This window comes from Myotis nattereri, assembly GCF_964212035.1.
Source record: "Myotis nattereri genome assembly, chromosome: 3".
Lineage (NCBI taxonomy): Eukaryota > Metazoa > Chordata > Mammalia > Chiroptera > Vespertilionidae > Myotis > Myotis nattereri.
The window spans coordinates 49,136,419-49,160,401 of record NC_138077.1 but is presented as its reverse complement, the minus strand read 5'-3'; the positions used below and the strand labels follow the sequence as shown (position 1 = coordinate 49,160,401).

General features: G+C 38.1%; 1 protein-coding gene across 1 annotated transcript in view; it reads right to left on the bottom strand.

The window, feature by feature from the left end:
* Positions 1-22,519, bottom strand: part of OSTN (osteocrin) — a 47,663-nt gene extending 25,144 nt beyond the window's left edge. The window contains exons 1-3 of the mRNA XM_081087033.1: positions 22,453-22,519; positions 7,681-7,779; positions 6,530-6,744 (exon numbers count right to left, since the gene is read on the bottom strand). Of these exons, the coding sequence (XP_080943159.1) occupies positions 6,530-6,744; positions 7,681-7,779 (314 nt within the window). The 5' untranslated portion in view covers positions 22,453-22,519. The remainder of the gene's footprint in view (positions 1-6,529; positions 6,745-7,680; positions 7,780-22,452) is intronic.
* Positions 22,520-23,983: the final 1,464 nt, after the last annotated feature.

Here is a 23,983-nt window from a genome sequence, read left to right as displayed (position 1 = left end):
AGAGGGATAGAGAGTTAGAAACATCCATGAGAGAAATATCGATCAGCTGCCTCTTGCACACTCCCTACTGGGGATGTGCCTGCAACCAAGGTACATGCCCTTGACTGGAATCGAACCTGGAACCCTTCAGTCCGCAGGCTGATGCTCTATCCACTGAGCCAAACCAGTTAGGGCTCAACTTATTTATTTTTTTTAAATATTCCTTCATGATATCATTTGCCATGGAAACATCTTAAGATATGCAGTTAAATTTATTTTTTCCTTAATTATTCTGAAGTTTGCATCAGAATTTGGAAGACTTTACCTATCCCCTCTCTATACAGAACTTCACCAATGTTTTCTTATAGTACCTAAAAAAGTTCATCATTTTTTTCTTCTTTCACTTGGGTTTCTGATCCATTTTGAGACTTGATCATTTTTATCCTTTTTTTATATCTCCAAATCGCTTATTCAAAACATATCCTTTTACTCACTAATATGATATGCTTCTTTTTAAATATCTTATAGTTAGATATATAATTGTGTTTATTGATTGAATTTCTCTTCTGTTTTGTTTTGGTTTATCCATGAGCTGGTAATATGCTATTGTAAAGAAAATAAATTACTTTAAAATATTTGGTAGTACTCTTCTTTCTTCTTCTTTGTTAGGGTTTTCCTGGGTATGTGGTTTTTTAATTCTTTCACATGATTTTTTATGATAACTTCTTAAATGAGGGTATATTTATTGGAATCATGTTGTTTGTAATTTAACTTAGGAAGAGCTGATGTCTTTCTGCTGTTGAGTCTGAACAAAGATGTGTTTCCATTTGTTCAAGTCTATTTTTTGAATTACAGAATTATTTTTTATAGTTTTTTTATATGTTCTTTGGGCATTCTTTGTTATTATTTGTATGTAGGTATTTTCCTATCTTTATGCTATTGTAGATGAGGTATTCTATCTTCTATCTGATTTCTTTTAAAAAAATATTTTTATTGATTTCAGAGAAAGAGAGGGAGAGATAGAAACATCAATGATGAGAATCATGGATCAGCTGCTTCCTGCACACCCCCTACTGGGGACAGAGCACACAACTCAGGTATGTATCCTGACCAGGAATCAAACCTTGACCTCTTGGTCCATGGGTCTATGCTCAACCACTGAACCACACAGGCAAGGCTGATTTCTTTTTGTATATAGAAGGGCTATTAGCTTTATGTTTGCTAGAGGCCCAGTGCACGAATTCATGCATGAGAGGGCGGGGGGAGGGACGGCAGGACGTTGGCTGCCAGTCCCAAGGAGGAGTTGGCCCTAGGCCTCCCTTCGGAAGGGTCCACGTCCACTTCCACCCAACCCTGATTCCCCATCCCAGCCCAGGAGAGGAAGTGACAGTCACCAGGCTGGTGTGAACCCTGCCACTGCCCAGTTCCCTGCCTCCCGCCCCCCCCCTTCCCTTGCTGCCACACCACCACCACCATGGCAGGCAGGTGGCCCCCAGGGTAGGGAGAGGATGGGAACAAGACAAACCCTTGTGTAGAGGGCTGACTTTCAATAGATTGCAGGGAGAGAGCTGATCTGCTATGTACAAAACTCCGACCCAGAAGCAGATCTCTACAAATGGTTTAGCACCAGGGGCCAATGGGGGCTGGCTGGCCGGTGGGAGGTCCACAGGAGGTTGGTGGTGGGAGCACAGTGACCACCAGGGGGCAGCTCCTGCATTGAGTGTCTGCCCCTGGTGATCAGTGCGCATCATAGCGATTGGCCAACCGGTTGTTCTAGTGGTTCTGGTCGTTCAGTCGTAAAGGTCGCTTAGACTTTTATATATGTAGATGCACTTCTTTGTATCTATATCCAAAGAGTTTGTCCTTATAGTTTCCATTGATTATCTTGGTTTTTCAACTTTTTATTTGTAAATAAACATAGTTTTAATTCTTACTTTTATAATTATGTGTTTTTTGTTGTTGTCTAAATGCATTTCTAAATTATAGTATATGAAATGGGCATTTCTTTCTGCTCCTTATTTAGTAAAGCTTCCAGTATATTTCACCATTGAGAAAAATGCTAACTTTTGAGCTCAGGCACACACTCACACACACACACACACACACATACACACAACACATCATGTCAAGAAAGTATCTATCATCCCTTATTTTGTTCACTTTAAAAAAATAATGAATAAATGTTAGACTCCATCAAAAACTTTTTCTGACTCTATGGATATAATCACATGTCCCCCCCCCCCCCCCCGTTGCTCTATTAATATGATGGATTACATGAAAGGAATTCCTAATATGAAATTACACAACTTTCCTGGAAGAAAACCCACTGGTTAAGACATATTATATCTTTAAAGTGTTGTGGTATTCTGTTTGTTAACATTTTATTTATGATTTTGTGCATTGATATTAATATATGTCTAAAGTTTCCTTTTAAAAATGTAAAGAGGTCAATATATTTCTTTCAAAAAATAAACTTGGAAAGTTTACTTTTTATCATGGTCTAAAATTTACAATAATATTGAGATTATCTGATAGTTTAAGATTTAGTAAAATTCTCCTGTGAATTTATCCATTATTTTCTAGGTCTTCAGTTGAGCAAGTAGTTTTCTATTCTTTTTTTAAAGAATGTTTTGGTGGTTTATTATGGTTATTTTTGACTTGTCATTTCTAATTTTGTGAATTTACATTCTAAGTTTTCTTAATTAGGTTAGGTAGTTGTTTGTCCTTTTGTTACTTTAAGAAAAATAGCTTTATTATATTCTGCAATTTGCTTTATAAACTAATTGACTTCAACTTTTATCATTGTTCATTCCTATCTTCTGCTTTTTCTTTTCTTTTTTTAACCTGCTTTTCCTGGCTTACTTTGCTGTTCTTTCTAGATTGTTGCTGTGTCGTGTTAACTTTATTTTTATTACTATCCTGGTGATTTTAATCTGGTATTTGTTTTATCTGCCCATAATATCACACTATCATTATTACTAATTTCAATAATATATGTAAATTATTTTGTATTCCTCTTTGACCCAATGGCTTATTTAATGACATGGTTTAAATGTCATTCTAGGTAAAAGTGTCGTCTTGTCTTCTGGTTTTATCATTAAGTTCTACTTTCATTGCATTTCAGCTAGTGAATGCCTTTGTGATACATCTGCTATTTAGAATTTCTTCAGGGTGTTTATCACATCAGATATGATATATTTTGTGAATATTCCATATGCCCTTAAGAAAAAAAAAATATATTTTCTGTTATTGAATTTCAGAGTTCCAGACAGATTTATAAGCTCTGTTTTATGAATTATCCTCTGTATCTCTTCTATAAATTTTCAATAGGTAATCTGTCTTGAATTTTAAAAATGAACCAAAGAAACCTATTATTAATATGTTTCTTTCTATTTCCTAGCATTCTCTTTGAAATATATTTTACACACTTTTTCTTTTTCTTTTTTTGTGTAATTTTTCCATTCTTTTTTCTAAATCTCTTTATTTTTAGTTGTCTCTTATACACAAAAAAGTGTTAAATTTTCCTTTGTCAGCCAATTTAAAAATACCTGTATTTTAACAGTATGCTACATCCATTTACATTTATTGATATGATCAATAATTTTGGACTTATATTTGAAAAGTAACATTTATATATGTGAATATTTTATATAAAGTTTTGCACTGTGTTCTATTTTATTGTGCTCTCATTCCTATAGGGGAGTTTTAATTTTTATTTTTATGGTTATTTTTATAGTAACATATTTATATAAAAACCTTAGTTGCCTCTTTTTTCAATTTTTGTCTTTTATTCTTTGGTAAAAGATCCATTAAATTTAGTGGCTAATCTTTTTTTGCTTCTTCTCCATGTCCCTAAGCAAATATTTGTTATAATATCTTTTATTTCTGTTAATAGCCATGAAGCAATCCCAAACTAATTTTAAACGTTATATGCTCTCACTATTGTCCCTGAAGATACTTTGTTCTATCTATGTTGTCAAATTGCACACAACACATGACACTCTTTTTCTTACAACCATCATTTCATTTTAGTTCTAAAGTTATGCTTGCACCAATTATTATAATAACATTTCTCCAGTCATTTTGGTTGCCTGAAGAAACTCATCTAGTAGCTTCCACATAACATCTTCGTGAGAAAAAATATTCCCTAATTTTTATAATAGTTTATTTTTAGCCTTTATATGTCAAAATTTGTTCAAATGGATATTAAATCCTTGCTAATTTTCCTTAATATCTTCCATGGTGAGCTATGTTAAGTAGATAGAGTATATCTCTAATATAGTCTCTGTATATGACACTTCTTAAATAAATTATTATGCTGAAACCTCAATGTAAATTATCTATATATATAAAAGCCTAAGCGACTGGACAACTGAATGACCAAATGACCAGTCAACTGGCTGGTAGCTGTGATGCGCACTGACTACCAAAGGGCAGACGGTCAATGCAGGAGCTGCCCCCTTGGTGGTCAGTGCACTCGCAAGGTGAGAGCACCACTCAGCTGACTGACAGGTGCCACACACAGGGCTCAGGCTGGCTGCTGCAGCCTGGAGAGCACAGCAGAGCGGCAGCGAGCCTACTGAGCAGCGGTGGTGGCAGACGCAGCAGAGCCGGGATAAGCAGAAATGGCAGGTAAGAGTGGCTGGAGGTATTGGACTGCCGGTTTTGGCCTGATCCCCGCAGGCTATGCTTAGGGACCCCACTGGTGCATGAATCCATGCACCGGGCCGCCAATATATTTTATATACATACATATATATATATATACATATATATATATATATATATATATATATATATACACACACACACACACACATATACATATACACACACATATATACATATACATGTATATATATACATGCATATGTATATATATGTGTATATATATAACTATAATCTTTATGCAATACATATCCTATCTAATAAAGAGTAAATATGTTAATTGACCGTCACACTGTCACAAAGATGGCAGCTCCCACAGCCAATAAGGAGGAAATATGCTAATTGACTGCCACAACCTCAAAGATGGCGGTGCTCACAGCCACAAGATGGCAGCACCCAGCCCCCTCAGCCCCATTGGGGTGCCTACTTCCGGAGTCTCCCAGTTCCCTCAGCCCCCCAGCCGACCAGGTCTGGCCCAAGGCACAGATAAGCCTCAGATGGTGGCTGCCCAGACACCTGGGCCACCCGAGGCTCAGGTAACCAGGCCGGCCGAGGTTTGCACTGCCGGCAGTGGAAGCAGCAGAGGTGTGATGGGGGCATCACCTTCCCCTGATTGCCGGGTCACCTGCCACCCCTGAGAGCTCCCGGACTGTGAGAGGGGGCAGACCTGGCTGAAGGAAATTTCATTAACCGGGCCTCTAGTTTTGTATATATGCATGTATGCTATTATAAATCCATATATAAATATCCTATTTAATAAAAGACAAAAAAAGGGTAATTAACCATAACTCCACTATGCTTCCCATTGGCTAATCAGGGAGATAGGCAAATTAACTGCCAACAAAGATGGCGGCTGGCAGCCATGCAGCTGAAGCAAGCAGGAGGTTTGCTTGCTCCAGTGATGGAGGAAGCCAAGGTTCCCCACCTGCCGTGGCCCGGCTCTGAGCTCCAAAAGCAACAGCTCCGAAAACAACAAAGTTCCAATTATAGAAGCTAAACAAACCCCAGATACCTGCTGTCAGCCAGCTGTGGCCTCAGAGCTGGGAGCGCCAGTGAAGGCAATAGAGTTTCAATTATAGAAGGTAAATAAATCTCAGAATAAGAAAAAAAGAAAAAAAGGAGAGGCTGGGAGCTTCAGTCGCAGGCCAGCCTGAAAACGGCCCTCAGCCCCTCTTCCAGACTGGCCAGGCACCCCAGTGGGGACCCCCAACCTGAAGGGGGTGTGGCCAGCATGAAAACAGCCATCATCCCCTCATCCAGGCTGGCCAGGCACCCCAGTGGGGATCCCCACCCTGATCCGGGACACCCTTCTGGGAAAACCAGCCGGCCCCCACCCGTGCACCAGGTCTCTATCCTATATAGTAAAAGGCTAATATGCAAACTGACCCTAACAGCAGAAAGACTGGGAATGACTGGTCACTATGACACACACTGACCACCAGGGGGCAGATGCTCAATGCAGGAGCTGCCCCCTGGTTGTCAGTGTGCTCCCACAGGGGGAGCTCTGCTCAGCCACAAGCCAGGCTGATGGCTGCCAGTACAGCGGTGGTGGTGGGAGCCTCTCCTGCCTCCTCAGCAGCGCTAAGGATGTCTGACTGCAGCTTAGGTCAGCTCCCCGCTGGCAAGTGGACATCCCCCAGGGGCTTCTGGGCTGCCAGAGGGATGTCTGATTGCCAGCTTAGGCCCAATCCCCCAGGGAGCAGGCCTAAGCCAGTAGGTGGTCATCCCCTGTGGGGTCCCAGACTGTGAGAGGGCACAGGCCAGGCTGAGGCACCCCTACCCCGAGTGCACAAATTTTTGTGCACCGGGCCTCTAGTTTACACATAATATTTATGTACTGACTTTCAAAATATTTAGTAGGTGCAAGTGTTCACTTACTTACCTCTGTTTGCCTTTGTGATCCACAGAGCCAGCTGAGAGTCTGTCCAGCGGAGACCCAAAACCAGAGAAGCTCCTTTTCTTCTTTGTTTCAATCACATCGTTCTCCAGAGACACAAGTTCATCAAGAAGCATGAGTTTATCTGCCAGATCAGCTGCTGATTTTTCTTCCCTGGCTGTGGGTGATGACTGCACATCTCTGATTCCAACATCAAAAGCCTATCAGGCAAGAAAGGTGATTCTATTCACCTCAAACATGTGTAATCATATGCATTTGACTTTTGCTATATTTGTCTGACATGCCTGTCATGAAACTTGATTTCTCATGGAGTTATGATCCAGAGAGACTTTTGAGGATAAAACCATATAGAGGTGAGGTATACCCAGCAGAAATTAAAGAAAAACAACACACACACACACACACACACACACACACACACACACACACACACACCTAAACAAAGCTCCATGCCCACCTCTCAAATTTAGTATATTAACGGATCATTCTTTTGGATTCTTTCCCTGTAACAACTGTTACCTTCATTATCATTCCCAAGCATTTTAGCTATACTTTGATTCTTACAGTCATTACATTTTCCTTTGTATTGGATTTATTACAACATATTTGTAATACATATTAGATTGTGAGTAATTTGAGAGCAATGACTATGTCTAATTGGTCTTTTATTGGCTCTATTCAATGCCTACCCCAGTATTTTGCTCATAGTTAGTACCCAATAAATTTTTCTCATAGTTAGTCCTAATAAATTTTTATGGAATTAATTCAGAAAACACTAAACTTCATGCTGTTTTTTTTCATCACTCAGTCACTTCTTATTGATTCAAGCCCTAAGCATTCACTATATACTGCATTAGACCTAAGGGATACAAAAATGAACAAAATCTAGTAGTCTCTGCCCTCAGGGACTTACACTTCCATCCATGTGATTTATTAACAAATACTATTAATGAATGTTTACGATTCCAAGCTTTCCCAATGACTTTGTTGCCCCATATAAATTTTCCTGTTTGTTTATTCATCTGTTGCATATAGTGCCCTTTTGTAGTTCATCCAAGTCATAAAAGTATGACATTAATAGAAATGGCTTATATTCATAGACAATATATTTGGTCCCTTAAGCTAGTTCCCATTACCTCAGTTGCTGCATCCACTGACAGCACCTTTCCGGAGCTCCACAGCATCAATGTCACAGCCAGGATAAAATGTGCACTTGCCGACCTCCAGTCCAGCATCTAAGGGTCACATATATCAGGGTTAACGTTACTAGTTTGGCATATAACTATATATAGGAGTTATAAAACTCCTATAAAACATATTATATTCAGGTGATAAACTAAATTATTCAACTTCTACTTTGTAAAACTTAAATAACAGTTAATAGAAGCTGTCAATCTCCCAGAATGAATTCTATCATGGCTTCATTTCCATGGAAATGTAGATTGGAGTTGTACAGCTATAATATTAATTTAATTCAAAGTAACCCCAGTCTGAGAAATCTACTGTCTAATTTTATTCTTGACTGTCTAATCCTGGGATTACAGCCTCATGTACCTAAGGGGAAATGTGTAAAATTGGTCCGGTATGAGAGAATGATCTGATAAGGTTTGTGTGAACCAAAGAGGATATGCTTTGTGTAAAATCATTTAAATTAAAAATGTCATAGATACCACAGATCCAATAGGAAAATATCTTTAGGCCCTCGATATATATATATATGGGTTTCTTAAGCAAAATTTATATCAAAATTGAAAAATTCTGTATGATAAGATACAATAAACAAAATAAAAACAAATTAAAAGTGATATATATTTTCAAAGCATATAAAAATCAGTTCTTGGAAAATTTAAATAACTCTGACTAATAAAATTCTACAACTAGACACAAAATTAAGTAACAATGAGCCCAAGTTTATACAGAGACATATATCTGAAAGTTCATAGCCTCATTGTTTAGAATAGTAATAAATTAGAATCAAACTAGCCTGGCCTATGTAGCTTAGTGAATGAGTGTTGACCTATGAACCAGGAGGTCAGATTCTATTCCTGGTCAGGGCACATGTCCAGGTTGTGGGCTTGATCCCCAGTAGGGAGCGTGCAGGAGGCAGCCAATTGATGATGTTTCTCTCTCATAGATGTTTCTATCTTTCTCTTCCTCTCCTTCCCTCTCTCTCTAAAAATCATAAAAACATATTTAAAAAAAATTAGAATCAACCCAACTAACCTACTGAAGAGGAAATGGATTCATCAACTGAGGTATATTCCTAACATGGACTTAAAGCAAATGACTTAAACATATACGTATCTGCTGTTAAATGACCTAAATATTTCATGGATTTCAAAAATATAGTTTTGGGGAAAATTAGATTTTATAGAACATTATATATAGCATACTACCATTTACTAAACTGGAAGTACACAAAGTAATTCCACATATTTAGAAATCTATACATATAATTAAAGTGTAAACCAACGGAATTTGATTCATGACTATGATTGCCATGGGAGTGAGGAGCAAAGATTATGGAGGAAACATAAGGAACTTAGCATACATATGTGTGTCTGTATGGTAAGCCCAAAGATGTGTCATTTATACATTTATGACTTTTTTACATTAAAATCCATTATAACATCCAATTAAAGCATATCTATGGTCTATATCAGATTGGCTGACTGCCAGTTTGGCCACTGGTAATGGGGGAGGGAAGATCACGGGCTGTGAGTTACAACAGAATAGGCTTGCCTTCGCCACCTAGTATGGCACTGTGAAGTGTCCCAGTCCACCTTTATGAATGAGAAGTCTCAGTAAACTCCTATTTCCTTTAAAAAATCATGTGGAGAAAAAGAAAGGTGTTCTAGGATGGATCTGCATAACGATTTGTGTCTCATTTTTGCTTCATTGTTAGTATGACCTTGAGTGTGTACCATTTAACCTACTTGTGCTTTATTTTCCATACTTGTGAAGTCAGGAGTAGTTCTCACTTCATAAGAGCTTTGAGAGAGTTGGATTCATTCATGTATAACCTTTTTATTTCATATAGTATTTATAGTTTATAAGTGAAAGAACATATATGAGCTATTATATATTTAAATATGTCCTTAGCAACTATATTCTTTTTGGTATGACCCAAGATTTTCTTTATGACACTTCCTTAAAATATTGTTACTATGAAACCTCAGTAGATTTTAGTAATAAATGCTATGTTGGAGAAAATAGGCAAATAAGTCTTTTATATAGACAGAGTAGCATCTGTATTAACCATGCATATGTATATACAGACTGAAAATGAAGATAAAATACTTTAGCATTGTCCTTAACATTTATTTGTCAAAGATAATCTTAATTTTCATGTAATGCAGTCTAAACTAGTTCTTCATTATATCTCCAATTGATCTATTTTGGAATCTTGTCATACACTGTTAGTCACAACTGCTTCTCTGTATTCTACCCTTTCTGGGAACGCACAGTAAATTCTGTGTTCTCTTCCTAAAAAGTTGATATTTGAACTGAGTTTTATGGTAAGTATAAAAAGAATAAATCATGATTATGTCCCTATATTAAGACAGTAGAAAAATAACAAGAAAGAATGCAACAATCTGGTAAAAATACCATCCAAAAACTGCATTATCTATGCCTTCAAAAAAACCAAGCACTGAATCATATTTTTTTCCTTCTGATTTTGTTATCTCTTTGATTTTTCTGAATAAAAAGGAAGATATATTAAAAACATAACTATTTTAAAAATTAGTTCATATTTCTGGCATCTCCCTCTCTGTTTAAAATAGTTCTCTCATTCAATCAAAGATAAACCACAATTGTGATGTTTTCCTTTCCTCATTTTTTTATCATGTTAAAAACAGGTTACAAAGTATAAAATTGCCCAATTTTATAAGCCTTTCCATGTGGATTTCCTTTAACTATTTTTATGCACATTTTCCTAACCTGGTTTCTCCATCTCTGCGATCTTATAAATGGCACAGGATGACTGGTGTTTACCATATTGATGATTATGTCTGAGGCATATATTTTTGTGCTTGGGTGTATATAGGAAAAAAGTCCTAATGTATCATCTTACAGATAACCACATCCTGATTATTTGGATAGGGAGATGTAAAAATACATGCACAGTTTAAATAAACACATTTAATGGTTTAAAGCCATGCTTGTAGCCAGTTAACCAAAAGGCCAAGTTCCTAAATATGGCATTTGGTACACTAATGAAAACAAACACCCTGGCACCTGCCACACAAAAGACATTTGATTAACTAGTTGAAACTTGATTGCTACAAAATTAGAAACAGAGGAAATTATAGGGAGGGAAGGAAAAGACTAGGTTCAGCTCCATTTCCCTATTTTGTTGATAGTGGATAAATATAGCCCATGATTTAAAAATCTGCTCTGCCCATGTATACCCCAGATCACAGAAAAAACACTCATAGGATGTTCATTGTGTGACTACAGCGAAGTGGAAGTGTTTGCGATTTTTTCAGTACACCAATAATTTTTGAGTAATATTTGAATATTTCTTTGGGTATGAGGAGCTTCAAGAGACAGTGGGCATGAGATCTGCCTTAAGATATAGTGTGTAATGTGTATGTTCCCCCCTGTCCTGCATGGTTCAGGGTTCAGGATCTGGAGGAGGGGCTGCTAGCAAATGAAAGAGACAAGACAAGAGATAATTTGGAAATATTGGGGGGCCAGGTGGGCAAGCCCAACTCAAGGGGAAGGACTTCCACTGGTGCCCAGGACTCGCCAACCTTTTATTCAACTTTGGATACACATTAAGCCCTTAAGCAGGTCATTGTGGTAGCAGACAGACTATCTTAAAGGTCAGTAAATATTAGAAGGATTTACTCTGTATTTGATCAGGAAATAGCTTGAGCCCCCATTGTCAGGACTAGACAATCCGTGCATAACTCTGGCCCTTGCCATGGGTTCAAGGTTCACCAGCATTCTGGGATCCTTGTTTGCACTTCTCTGCTAGTGAAGACAATGGGCGGCTTCCTGCAGTGTACTTCATTAATTTTTAGCTAATTGGTCTCTAATGTGCATGCATTTTCACTTTTTAGATAATACTGCTGAATAAACAAACATCTTTACTGTGTAACAACTTAACCTTTGCGTCAAAGACTCTGCACATTTAAGAACTTATTGTATCCTGAAGGGATCATCTAATGTGTGCCTGGAGTGGTACAGGAGGGAACAAGGGGGTGAGGTGTGAAATTTGATCATTTAAGTTTGGGAAACAGCATATACTGAATATTCCTTTAGAACATTGATAGCGCATGGACATATAAAGTCTTTGGAATTTTAGTAGTAAAGGAATTGATTTCATTGTATTTAAAACAGCATTACATTAGAATTCTGTTAAAATGAAGAAAGATTTTTTTTTAATATATTTTATTGATTTTTTTACAGAGAGGAGGGGAGAGGGATAGAGAGTTAGAAACATCAATGAGAGAGAAACATCGATCAGCTGCCTCTTGCATGCCCCCTACTGGGTATGTGCCCGCAACCAAGGTACATGCCCTTGACTGGAATGGAACCTGGGAACCTTCAGTCCGCAGGCCGACTCTCTATCCGCTGAGCCAAAAAGGTTAGGGCAAGAAAGATTTTTTTATTATTGAGAATCAATTCTGCAGTGAGCCATTGTTACTGTAAAAAAATATGTTCAGTGAGTTGCAGTAGCAAAAGAAAAGATTGAGAATCACTGATCTAAAAACAAAAGAACTGGGATGAAGGGAGGTGTTAGAGTAAGAGAGAATTAAGATAAAAAAGAGAAGCATATTAGCCAGATCTGATCTAATGAACTTTTTAACTAAAAACTTTTTTTAAGCTTCACATGAGGACATGCTTTTTATTGATTTTATAGAGAGAGGAAGAGAGAGAGAGAGAGGAACATCGATGTCAGAGTGAAACATCAATAAGCTGCCACCTATTCCCTCAACCTGGGTATGTGCCCTGACTGGGAATCAAACCAGAGAACTTTCAGTGTACGGGATGACACTTCAACCAACTGAGCCACACTGGCCAGGGCTTAACTAAAACCTTTTAAACTATCTACCTTTGAAGGCTAGTGTTGAAAAAAACATATTACTCAGTTGATTAAGGAAATTCAATAGTATCTGACTTATAGATAGCAGATTTAACCCGCACACTCATAAGAAGACTAAGTTTTGGAGTGAATCTTGATAACTTCTAGAATTATTTTATTGGAAATATTCAAAATATACTCTATTCACCCCTATTTTCAACAAAAATAAAAAATAAAGGGCTTAATGGTAAAGGACTTAAAGGTAATTTAAATTACTTTTTATCTTCTCTTCCCACTTTGACAGAGCATAGGCATAAGTGAGATATAATAGGACATGCTATAAATGGTCCCAAGTTCAGACACTAGGCAATGACAATCTATGCCTGTCCACAACACTGCCCACAATCTTCTTACTATGAAAATGATGGTGGTCTTGCCCAGCGGTGACTAAGTGGTTGAGCATTGACCCATACACCAAGAGGTCACTGGTTTGATTCCGGGTCAGGTCCATGTCCCAATTTTGGGCTGAATCCCCCTTTTAAGTACTTCAAAAATGAACGCTTTCAGTCAATGACAAGGTATTCAATGTAAGGAAATTACTTCAGTAGGGAGCATGCAGGAGGCAGCCCAATGATGATTCTCATCATTGATGTTTCTATCTTTCTTCCCCTCTCACTTCCTCTCTGAAATCAATAAAAACATTTTTAAAAAATGTTCTTTATAAGGGGCAAATCAGCTTGGACCCTAAGTAAATCTGTAAAATAGTATGCTCTTCAGTACAACCTTTACCCTGTCCCATAAGTTATAGTCACCCAGGCCTTTTTGATATAGAGAAAAGCATTAGGAATAATAGAAAACAGAGTCTAATTTTTTATTTTAAAAGAGGGCTCAAAAGGGTCTATGCTTAACACAAAGTCTGTATGGCTTGTGGTCATAGAAAGAGACCTGACTTAAGATGTCTGAGACTCAGGTATTGCATTGGCTTGGGGGCTACATCACTGTATGATTTTAAGTTTAAATTTCTTCTGTAGGCTGAGTAAAATAACTGACCTATAAAGTTGCTTCTAGCTTTTTTTAGAGTCTGTGGGTAAATCTGGCTCCTTTCTGTTCTAAATGCAGACACTGTAGGTAATGATAAGAATAGGTGAATATTTAGCTAGAAAAACCTTTGTATTGTCCCTCAAGTCAGCCGTGTCTGTGTATAATATTGCATCTAGGTCTTGACATAAATATGTTCCTCTTGAATATTTTACCCGACAAGAGGACCTCCAAATCATTCATTGTAAGATATAATTTATGCTAAGCGATCCCATTTTATAAATGTATTTTAAGAAAGAAGAAATGCTACCAATTAAATTATGACATGCTATCAAGTATAAGGCATCCTAATTTCAGAAATGTTAAACATACATCGGAATGAGTGAAATAGGGTATATCTACTTATTTTCAAATGTTTATTTGTTTTTTTTACATTTTTTGTCATTATGCTTAAGTCATTTTGCTCAATTCCCCCACACTTTCAAAACAAAATTTGTTGGAGCTGAGGTGCCAGACTTCATAATGTGCTGTCATATTCCTCAGAGAAAGAAAAGATAGTATAACATTTAATGTATTATCAGATAAAATTTTAAAATCACATAATTGATATTAAAAATTTTAAAATTTTTATTGAATTATTATTCTACTGCATTTAGAGTTAATAATCTATGAAGGTAAAATGATCATTTAAAATTTTTCACAATAATCACAAATAATAGTATTAATGGACATACAAATTAGTTGATACAAAATTGGAATTTTTAATAAAAGGAATTTTCAGCTATCTAAAATCACCAACAATATTACATATACACTCATATTTTACACAATTTCACTCAAAAATCCTTTTTTAGATGCACTAATAAGTGCTTACAAATGAAAGTCAGTCAATGAGTAGGTATTCAATATAAGAAAATTACCTCTGTGATGGTTAAGAAAAAACTCAGAATTGTGCTGAAGGATATGAATGTATCCCTGCTGTGTTATTTATTGGGCTGGTAACCTTGAACAAGGTGCATAAGCTGTCAAAATTGTCTAATAAAACTCACTTTATGAATCCCCCAAATTTAAATTAATTATAGTTCATTTAAAATTATATAATTAATTTACAAATAGCATAAATTATTATGGCTTTGCCTTAGGTTTTCCAAATAAGAGCAATACAAATATTTAATTTATATTTAATGTATTTACTAAAATATATAAAGATATACGCCATCTGTATTAAAACACTTCATCATTTTTCTTCGTATTTTATCACAGGTAAAAACTTTTCAGTGGGAACTCTAAATTGTGCATGAAAACATTCTGTAAACTTTAAGGTAATGTGGAAAGATTAATGACATGGTGTAAAAGTCATTATTACTGAGCTGAAGGCAGGTCTTTGAAGCCAATTCCTTCCAGGGAACATAAAGTGTATACTCAACAACCATCGAGGGAATTGGGGGCCCTTTATTGAGACAATCTGCAAAACGTATGTTAAACAACCAAGAGGATGCATTACAACTTGACATTATCCAGACAGTCTTGGTATTTCAATGAATGATGTTTAAACAGGGTGTGAAAGAGAGTTGTTTCTAGTTTCCTTTGATGAGCGGAGCAACCAGGTGCTTGAGACACTCACTGGAAAGCAGAGGCGAGGATTTTGCGGGCTCTTCTTTATTGGTGCTACTATTCCACAGCTTTAGTGAAACTGGCTCCACCAACAAGGGAACTGAGTGTGGCTGTGGCACTTAGAACTTTACTGGTAGAAGTGGGGGATGAGTTTTAGATCCTTATAAACTCAAATAAGAAGTTTAATATCACTGAGGATTTCATCCAAGAGCAATTGAATTACAACTTGTAGCCTCTGTCACGACCATATACATCACCTATATCAGCCTGACAAAAATACATCTGAGAAATACTCATGGGTGTAGACCTTTATTTAAAACTAGAGGCCCGGTGCACAAAAATTTGTGCACTCGGGGGGGAGGGGGGGGTCCCTCAGCCCGGCCTGTGCCCTATCGCAGTCTGGGACCCCTTGGGAGATAACGACCTGCTGGCTTAGGCCTGCTCCTGGGTGGCAGAGGGCAGGCCCAATCCTTAGGTGCAGCCCCTGGTCGGGCAAAGAGCAGGGCCAATTGGAGAGTTGGGGCGCCATCACCTGTGATGCACAGAGCAGAGCGGATTGGGAGATTGCAATGCCACCCTCAGTCACGCTCAGGGTAGGGCTGATTGGGGGATTGGGGCACCACCCCTTGTCACACTAAAGGCAGGGTCGATGGGGAGGTTGCGGCGCCACCCCCTGTCAGGCACAGAGCAGGGCTGATCAGGGGGTTAGGGTTCCGTACCCTATCACACACAGAGCAGGGCCCATCACGGGGTTGGGGCTCCGTACCCTGTCATGCACAGAGAAGGGTCAATCAGGGGGTTGGGGAGCTCCCCCATGTCACGCACAGAGCAAGGCCGATCAGGGGATTGAGGAGCTCCCCCCTGTCACTCACAGAGTAGGGCCGATAGGGGAGTGGGGCACCAGCCCCTGTCACACTCAGGGCAGGGCCAATGGGGAGGTTATGGCTCTACCCCATCACACACAGAGCAGGGCCCGTGGGGGGTGGGGGTTTGGGGTGCCGCCCTCTACCACACAGAGCAGGGCTGATCAGGGGGTTGGGGCACCGCCACTGTCACACTCAGGGCAGGGCCGATGGGGAGGTTATGGCTCTACCCCATCACACACAGAGCAGGGCCAGTGCGGGGGAGGTTGGGGCGCAGCACCCTGTCACACACAGATCAGGGCCGATCAGGGGGTTGGGGTGCCACAGCCTGTCACACACAGAGCTGCAGGGCAATCAGGGGGTTGGGGAGCTCCCCCCTATCAGGCACAGAGCAGGGCTGATTAGGGGGTTGGGGCGCCTTCCCCTGTCACAAACAGAGCAGGGCGGATAGGGAGGTTGTGGCCCCGCCCCCTGTCACACACAGAGTTGCAGGGCCATCAGGGGGTTTGGGCGCTGCCCCCTGTCATGCTGATTCTGGTGCCGGAGGCCTCGCGGCTCCGTTGATCCCAGTTCTGGGAGGCATATTACCCTTTTACTATATAGGATAGAGGCCTGGTGCATTGGTGGGGGCTGGATGGTTTGCCCTGAAGGGTGTCCTGGATTAGGCACCCACTGGGGTGCCTGGCCAGCCTGGATGAGGGGCTGAGGACTGTTTTCAGGCTGACTGAAGCTCCTAACCGCTCTTTATTTTATTTTATTTTTTTATTCTGGGCCAGGTTTAGCTCTGGCTCCAGCTCTTAGGCCTCCGCTGCTGAAAGCAGGTATCTGGTTTGTTTGTGTTCTATAATCGAAATCTGTATCAACTCTAGCTCTGAGATCCCGGCTCGCTGAAAGCTGGTTTCTGGGGTTTTGTTTAGCTTCTATATTTGTTACAATGTTTCAAACTGCAAGCTCAGAGGCCAGCAAGGCAGGCAGGGAAAGTTGGAGTCCTCAGTCACTGAAGCAAGCAAGCCTCATGTTCGCTTCCAGCAGCCTGGCTGCCGGCTGCCATCTTGGCTGACAGTTAATTTGCATATTGCCCAGATGAGCCAATGGGAAAGGTAGCGGTCGTACGCTAATTACCATGTTTCTCTTTTATTAGATAGGATTCTCTTGCCCTAGCTGGCTTTGCTCAGTGGACAGAGTGTCAGCCTGTAGACTGAAGGGTCCCAGGTTAGATTCTGGCCAAAGGCACATGCCTTGGTTGCAGGCGCGATCCCCAGTAGGGGGTGTGCAGGAGGCAGCCAATCAATGATTCTCTCTCATCATTGATGTTTCTATCTCTCTCTCCTTCTCCCTTCCTCTCTGAAATCAAGAAAGAAGTATATTTTTAAAAATAAATAAAAGTCTCTTTGTGAAATTTGTTATTTTCTGTACATTGTGTGATGGTCATCTTGCTTTATGTGATGAGATGATCCTGAAAGGAAGGCGCAGATTGACATTGACAAATTTAACATTTCCCGTTTTTATGTTTTAATTAAAATGTCAGGAATGAGTCCTTTTCCATTTCTCATTGCTCTTCAATTGCCAGTAGGAAATTTTCCAAAGCCACAAAGTCATTTAGGAGAAGAGCCAGAACAACAATTTACGTTTTCAAACACTGGAGTATAAAGCATTTTTCCATCTCCAAAACAAATTGCTTATAGAGTAGAACGTCTGTGGAGGAGGTGTTCCTAATGTGGAAGACACCTGTGCTTTAAAATGACTTTCCCTGAATGATACAAATCAGGAACATGATAATTTATTATGATACATGTGTTAACTGATTTTATTCTCTTTGGTACCATTTTCATTCTTTTACAGACACTATGCCTTCCAAAATTGTAAAATTTTGAGTTTTTTTCCCCCCCATTTGGAATTTTCAATAATACTTCTAGTTGCAAAAATTTAAGAAGGCAGAAAACCTACAATGACACTTTAAAGGAAGATCTCATTATTCAAAAGCCCAGGTATGCATGTTTAGTAAAGTGTTTAGTTGTCAATGTCAACTCTTTCAGGGTAAGAATGATGTCATATTCACCAGTGTGTCTTAGCACCCAACAGCATGCCTGGTATAGAGTCAACCTTATTTTGAATAAATGCATAGAGCAGCCTTATATGGTGGTAAACAGGAATGCAGGGCAGATATTAACATTTCTGTTTTATTGATATGGAAACTAAAGCTTAGAGAAGATTTGCCCAAGTTTTATTCCTACAGCAATATGTGAGAAAATTCATGCCAAAATCCCAGTATGTCAATTAATGTTTCACCTGGCAGATTCTCATTCTAATGAAAGGGACTTGCATCAATATTCCCCAATAATTATCCCAGTACAGTTTATGATTTCTCCTTATCAAACATCAATTTATGTTGAGATCCATGAATTATTATTGTCACCTACAAATAGAAAAGAATTTGTGTGATTGTATACAACCCTGGTAAGGGCATTTATTGTTTAATTCTAATGTTAAATAAAGGGAAAAAAAACATGAATCTTTAAAACTATGGGCAGAAAAAGCTGGAAGAGCTGCACATGACATTCTGCTTGGCCATTTGATATGCAGGCAATTTTTATGTGGTAGGAAAAGGCTTTCAAAGGGATAAGTGGATGAATGCAGTTGAATAAGGCATAATAAACCTCAGGATGATGTGGAATGTCATCACCTCCTTCACCCTTCTGCCCACGTTGTACTTATATATAATATTTAATTAAATATTAATAAATATTTTAATTACACTAAACTAACCAATATAATCAATTAAAAACTCTTTAAAATGTAAATGAAGGGACAAAATATACATTTTATAATAATAACAGGATGCACTTATTAGGTACACACTATATCAGATACCAGGGGCATAAAAGCGAGTAAGACACTCTCCCTGTTGCTCACAGCCTGGTGGGGATAGAAGCCCCTATCATTGCCCTGCCAGGGATTTCCTCCTCTAACAGCACAGTTTTCCTGGAATGTTCCATTTCCTTCAAGCACAATTTTTGTATGTAACTTAAAACCAAAAGCATTTGCAAGTACTCATCTATCTCCTTTTGTCCTCATAACAGTCATGTTCGATCTGTATGGAAAATATTCTAATTATATTGTTTTAATAAATGAACTGACAGAACTTTTTTTTTTTAAACTCTAGCTTAATAACTTCAGGTAATATATGGATACTTTCCAGTACAACACAGTGAATAGGTAGAAAGACGTTGGGTGGTCCTTAAGGTACAGAGACCTGGGTCTGATTCCTGACTGGGTTACTTAGCTTCTCTGGTTTAATATCTTTAGTGGGAAAATGGGGCAAAGACTTGCTTTGTAGGTTTATTGTAAGGATTATAAGTAATATAGGCAAAGTGATGGGCACAAAGTAGTTTTTCAATAAATAATAGCTGTCATCCTGATATTGCCTTTGAATATAACAACTTTTCAAAAAATACATATTTTTATGAAAAAAGAAAACCTTTGTTTTCCATGTTCATTTTAAGGAACAAAGAGTCTTTGGAATCTAGAATTATAGTAAAGTAAAAAAAATTAGATTTTTTATAGAAAATAATATTGAGTAGGGGAAGGAAATTTCACTAAAGAGACTTACAAGTGGCAATTGCTCTATTTCACATTGCAGTATATTACACATCATCATTAACTACAGCCATAATTGTTCTATGAAAATATTATCATACAACTATAGGCAATATCATTATGGGAAGGAAACAAAGGGAAGACATCTCAGTTACACCCAAAACATAATTATGCTTTAAGCTCTAACAAACAAAAGCGAATATTTAGTTGAATTTTAATATAATTTTATATGAACTTTATTTTTATTCTATAATGCACACTATGTTTTTATTGATCTCACTTTTTAAAAGTCACTCGTTATGTTGTGAAAAATCATGGTTTTTACATAGTTTCTGTAATCCTGAGAGTATAGCATAGTCAGGATTGCGCCAGGAAAGCAGAGCCACCATGAGTCTTATGAGAAATAGGGACCTTGCTACAGAAACTACACTTTACAAAGAAAAGGAACAGCTAGGAAGGGATGGGCTGCGAAGGAAGTCAAGGAAGAGAGCACATCACTTTCCAACCTTCTTAGAGACCTGGCATGGATGGAAGGTCAGAGCTTGCAGGGAAATGCGACCACCAACATGGGGCCCCAAGAAGCCCCGGGAGAGGTCCACGGGAAGCCATAGCTATGACTCGTGGGTCAGCAGCCAGGGTGCCGGTGGTGGGCTGGATGATATTTTAAAAGTGTGTTTTTTCACATGTTCAGAGACTTACGTGTCCTAGAAATACAGAATTTTAGAAAGGACGGGGGTACTCATTAGAAATTGTCAAGTTTAAACCCTGAATAGATAAAAAGAGTGAGGTTCAAAGACAATGAACTTGCCCAAGGGAGAGGATATAAAGGGGAGATATAAAATGGGTGAAGAAGAGGAGAGAGCAGGTGCTTGGTGCTGAGGGCGGAGCTGATGGGACATCCTTAGGGAGAAAGTGTAAGGCTGGGCAACAGCCAGTTCAAGTCAACCAAGAAACTGGCAATTACTGGCAGGTGATGCTAACTGCTGCTGGAGAGAGGTACCCTGGGAAATATTTGGAGGAAGGAAATAAGGGCTCAGCCAAAAAATAAAATGCCTTTATTCTGAGAGATCTTCAAGCACCTGGGAGCTGGCCTGGGGAGAGGTATGTCTAGGGCTAGGAGAGAACTTTTACTGATGGAAAAGGGACCCCTAGGGGGTTGGGTGAAAGCTGGTGAAGTTAGAACTGAGATTAGAAGTATGGTTTCCTAAGCAAAGCTTGTGCTCCTCCCATAGCACCATTGAATCTAAACAATAGTTGTCTGGTCGGTAGGGATCAAAGATGAACTATTGGCAAGGAGGTTAAATTAGATGATGTCTAAAGCTTAACCCCAAGATCCTTCCATACTGGCTGCTCATTCTATATTGTAGGAAAAAATGCTGATATGGGGGCTTCCCCAGACCATTATTGAGCCCCACTCTATGCTTAAGGCTTGTCTGAATTTGCAAAACTGCATAGTGACAGTGCTGGGGTAATATTTTGGGATTGCTTGCTTTGAGTTCTATTCCTTTAAGACAAGCTCAATTAATCTAATTTTACTATACAAATGTTAATATCATGGAAAGAATTTGAACAAGAAATTGAAATTATGGCCCCTGATGTCCCAAACAAACTCTACTAAACATATGTACTTCTCTTCTTTCTATGATTTGTTACAGAAGAATCAGTTCAAAACCCTGAGAAATGAGGAAGAGAACGCAAATGTGAAGCTTAAATACCTTAAATAATTTACTGAATGAAACCATGGTACAATTAACTTACAAAGAGGAGACTTGAATTCATAACTACTGGAATCTCTATTTAACACAAGTTCTATGATTGCTGAAGGGTTAAGTGCCAAAGTAAAGAGGAGACACAAAAAATGCCTGATGTTTTTGTGGAGGAAATTAAATATAATCCTATCAAATCCACAGCTTATAGGGGCATTAAAATCATCATAAATCATATTTAATTTCTAGAAAAATAACTCAGAAACAAATAATCACATTTCTAAATGTACACAATCTATTAATGTAATTTGAAGGAACAGTAGTTTGCATTGCTAAACTGCATTTATAGAATGTACAATGTTCCTACAGAACAAAACCTGAAACAAAATTTTAAATTTGTTCTTAAACAGAACTCAACTACATGTTTCAGATTAACTTTCAATTCAATCATTTAATAGCCAAAGCACTTCAGCAAATACTGAAGAATAAACATGATCTGTCTACTCTAAACTATTATTAATACCATACTTGCGTATTTGTGTTTCATAAGAAGAAAAACATAGGGTAATTTAGGTTTAAAGAATGTAGAATTTAATTAATTTAGAGATGTTTCTTTGACTCCAATTTTGATAGAAATAAAGATAAGAGAAAAATCTTCCTCTCTACCTATTTTTATAAACAGTTCTCTCTTATACATTAAGATATTTCCTAACACTGGACATATTTTATGGAAGCAAACTAATGCTATTAACATACATATAGAAACAACATTTTGAGTTCCCTTTCTCTTTGTCTTGAAATAGAATATAAACGCCCAAAAAATCATGTAATAAATGTGAAATGTCTGAGCAAACAGTTAACTCCACCTGAAGTTTGCTTTACAAAATTATCTTAGATTTTTTACTCATTTTAGAGATGAAAATATTACCCCCCAAAAAACATTTCTAATTTTAACAAAATCAAAATATAACCAAAACATTTAAAAGGATGTAAAATTTTAAAATAGCTAAAAGGAGAAAAACCTTAACATTTTATCAGCTTTTATGTTTAACTTACCTTGTGAAAAGTCAGGAGATTCTAACTTTAGAGTCCTGTCTGTGCAGTTTCTCCCAAACTCAGCCCTGATGGTGAGTTTTCTCTCTGAGTTTTTATAGTCTCAGTTATACACCCCTTACTCCAATCCCTGCCTTTGCTTTCTCTTACATCATTTCTACAGATTTTCCACTGAACATTTCCCCAAGCCTCTTTTCAACCTCTCTCTCTGTTTCCTCCTCCTATTCTTTCTCTTCGTATTTATTATGCCTATTGATTTGATCATGGCATTTTAGTAAAAAATGGGAGTTGGGGCTCTGGAAAATTTAAGTATACATTTAATATCGTGCATTCAGCCTTACAGCCATCACATCTTCCTGAAGTTTTTGTCCAGCTCAGATAATTACAAACCATATGTTGGAATATCATTGTACTAAGATTTGTTTTTTAAAAAAATCACTAGGGTATTTCAAACTAAGATTTTGGGAGATTATAATCAGAAACCAAAACTGATTTATTGTTGTATGTTTTGGACCCTTAAATTAAAGGATCATGTATGGAAATGGTGAGCAGTTTCAGCTCCGTCAGGTGAACAGCGCTGTGTCAGTGGAACTGACAGCTACTTCATAATTAACATTGCTATACTGGGAAGCTGTCACTAACAAACCTAAAAATACTGAACTGCAACATGTGGGCTATAAATGCAGACGTTGTGATCATTCTTAGCTTGCTCTTGTTGTCTAGTATTTTAATTTCCTTTTAACCAAAACATTCCCCTGCCTCTGTCTGAAACTTTTCTCCATTCCCGTTTCCTACTATCTCTATATGCAACTTCACATAGACAAATTGCAAAAACAGTGTCAAGTCCTAAAGGTAGTATGCTAATGTGTTAGATCATTATTAGCTCATTTGTCTCACCAGCAGGTCCCCATTTGATGGATAAAGAAACTGAGGCTCGATAAACTGAGTGACTTTATGAGATCACACAGCTAGAAGTAGTAGCAGAGCCAGATTTCAAATACAGATCTTAATTTCGTACCCAGTCTTTTCCCACAAGTTCATTCTATCTCACTATTTAAAAAGCTAGAAGAGAGTATTCAAACCATATTATGTTTTTGCACAAATAAAAATAAATTTGTTCTTTTTGGTTTTGCTTAAAAAGCTATTTAAAATTCTACTCACCAGTATAGGAACTATTACATGGTTAATTTGGATCTCAATGGGGAACTGACCGGAGCACACTTGAATTGGTGGAACAGTAAAATGCTTCATTTTTATGAAGGGTTTCCAGGGATAACATATGTCTCAACAAGCTTGAAATCTGAGTAGCTGGCAGTGATAGTTCACAAGTCAAGATAAAAATACAGCCTAATTGTGGACTCTTGTTTAGACATTGCTGCCCTAAAATGATTATGTTAGCTTGAATCCACATGATGGAAAACTCTCAATACAGATTTAACGGATGCATCATAATGCTACCAGAAGCCAATATTCTTGACGTACCTTCCACCCTTATTTGAAACGCCTCCCTCAGCATGCTGACAAGTGATATCTG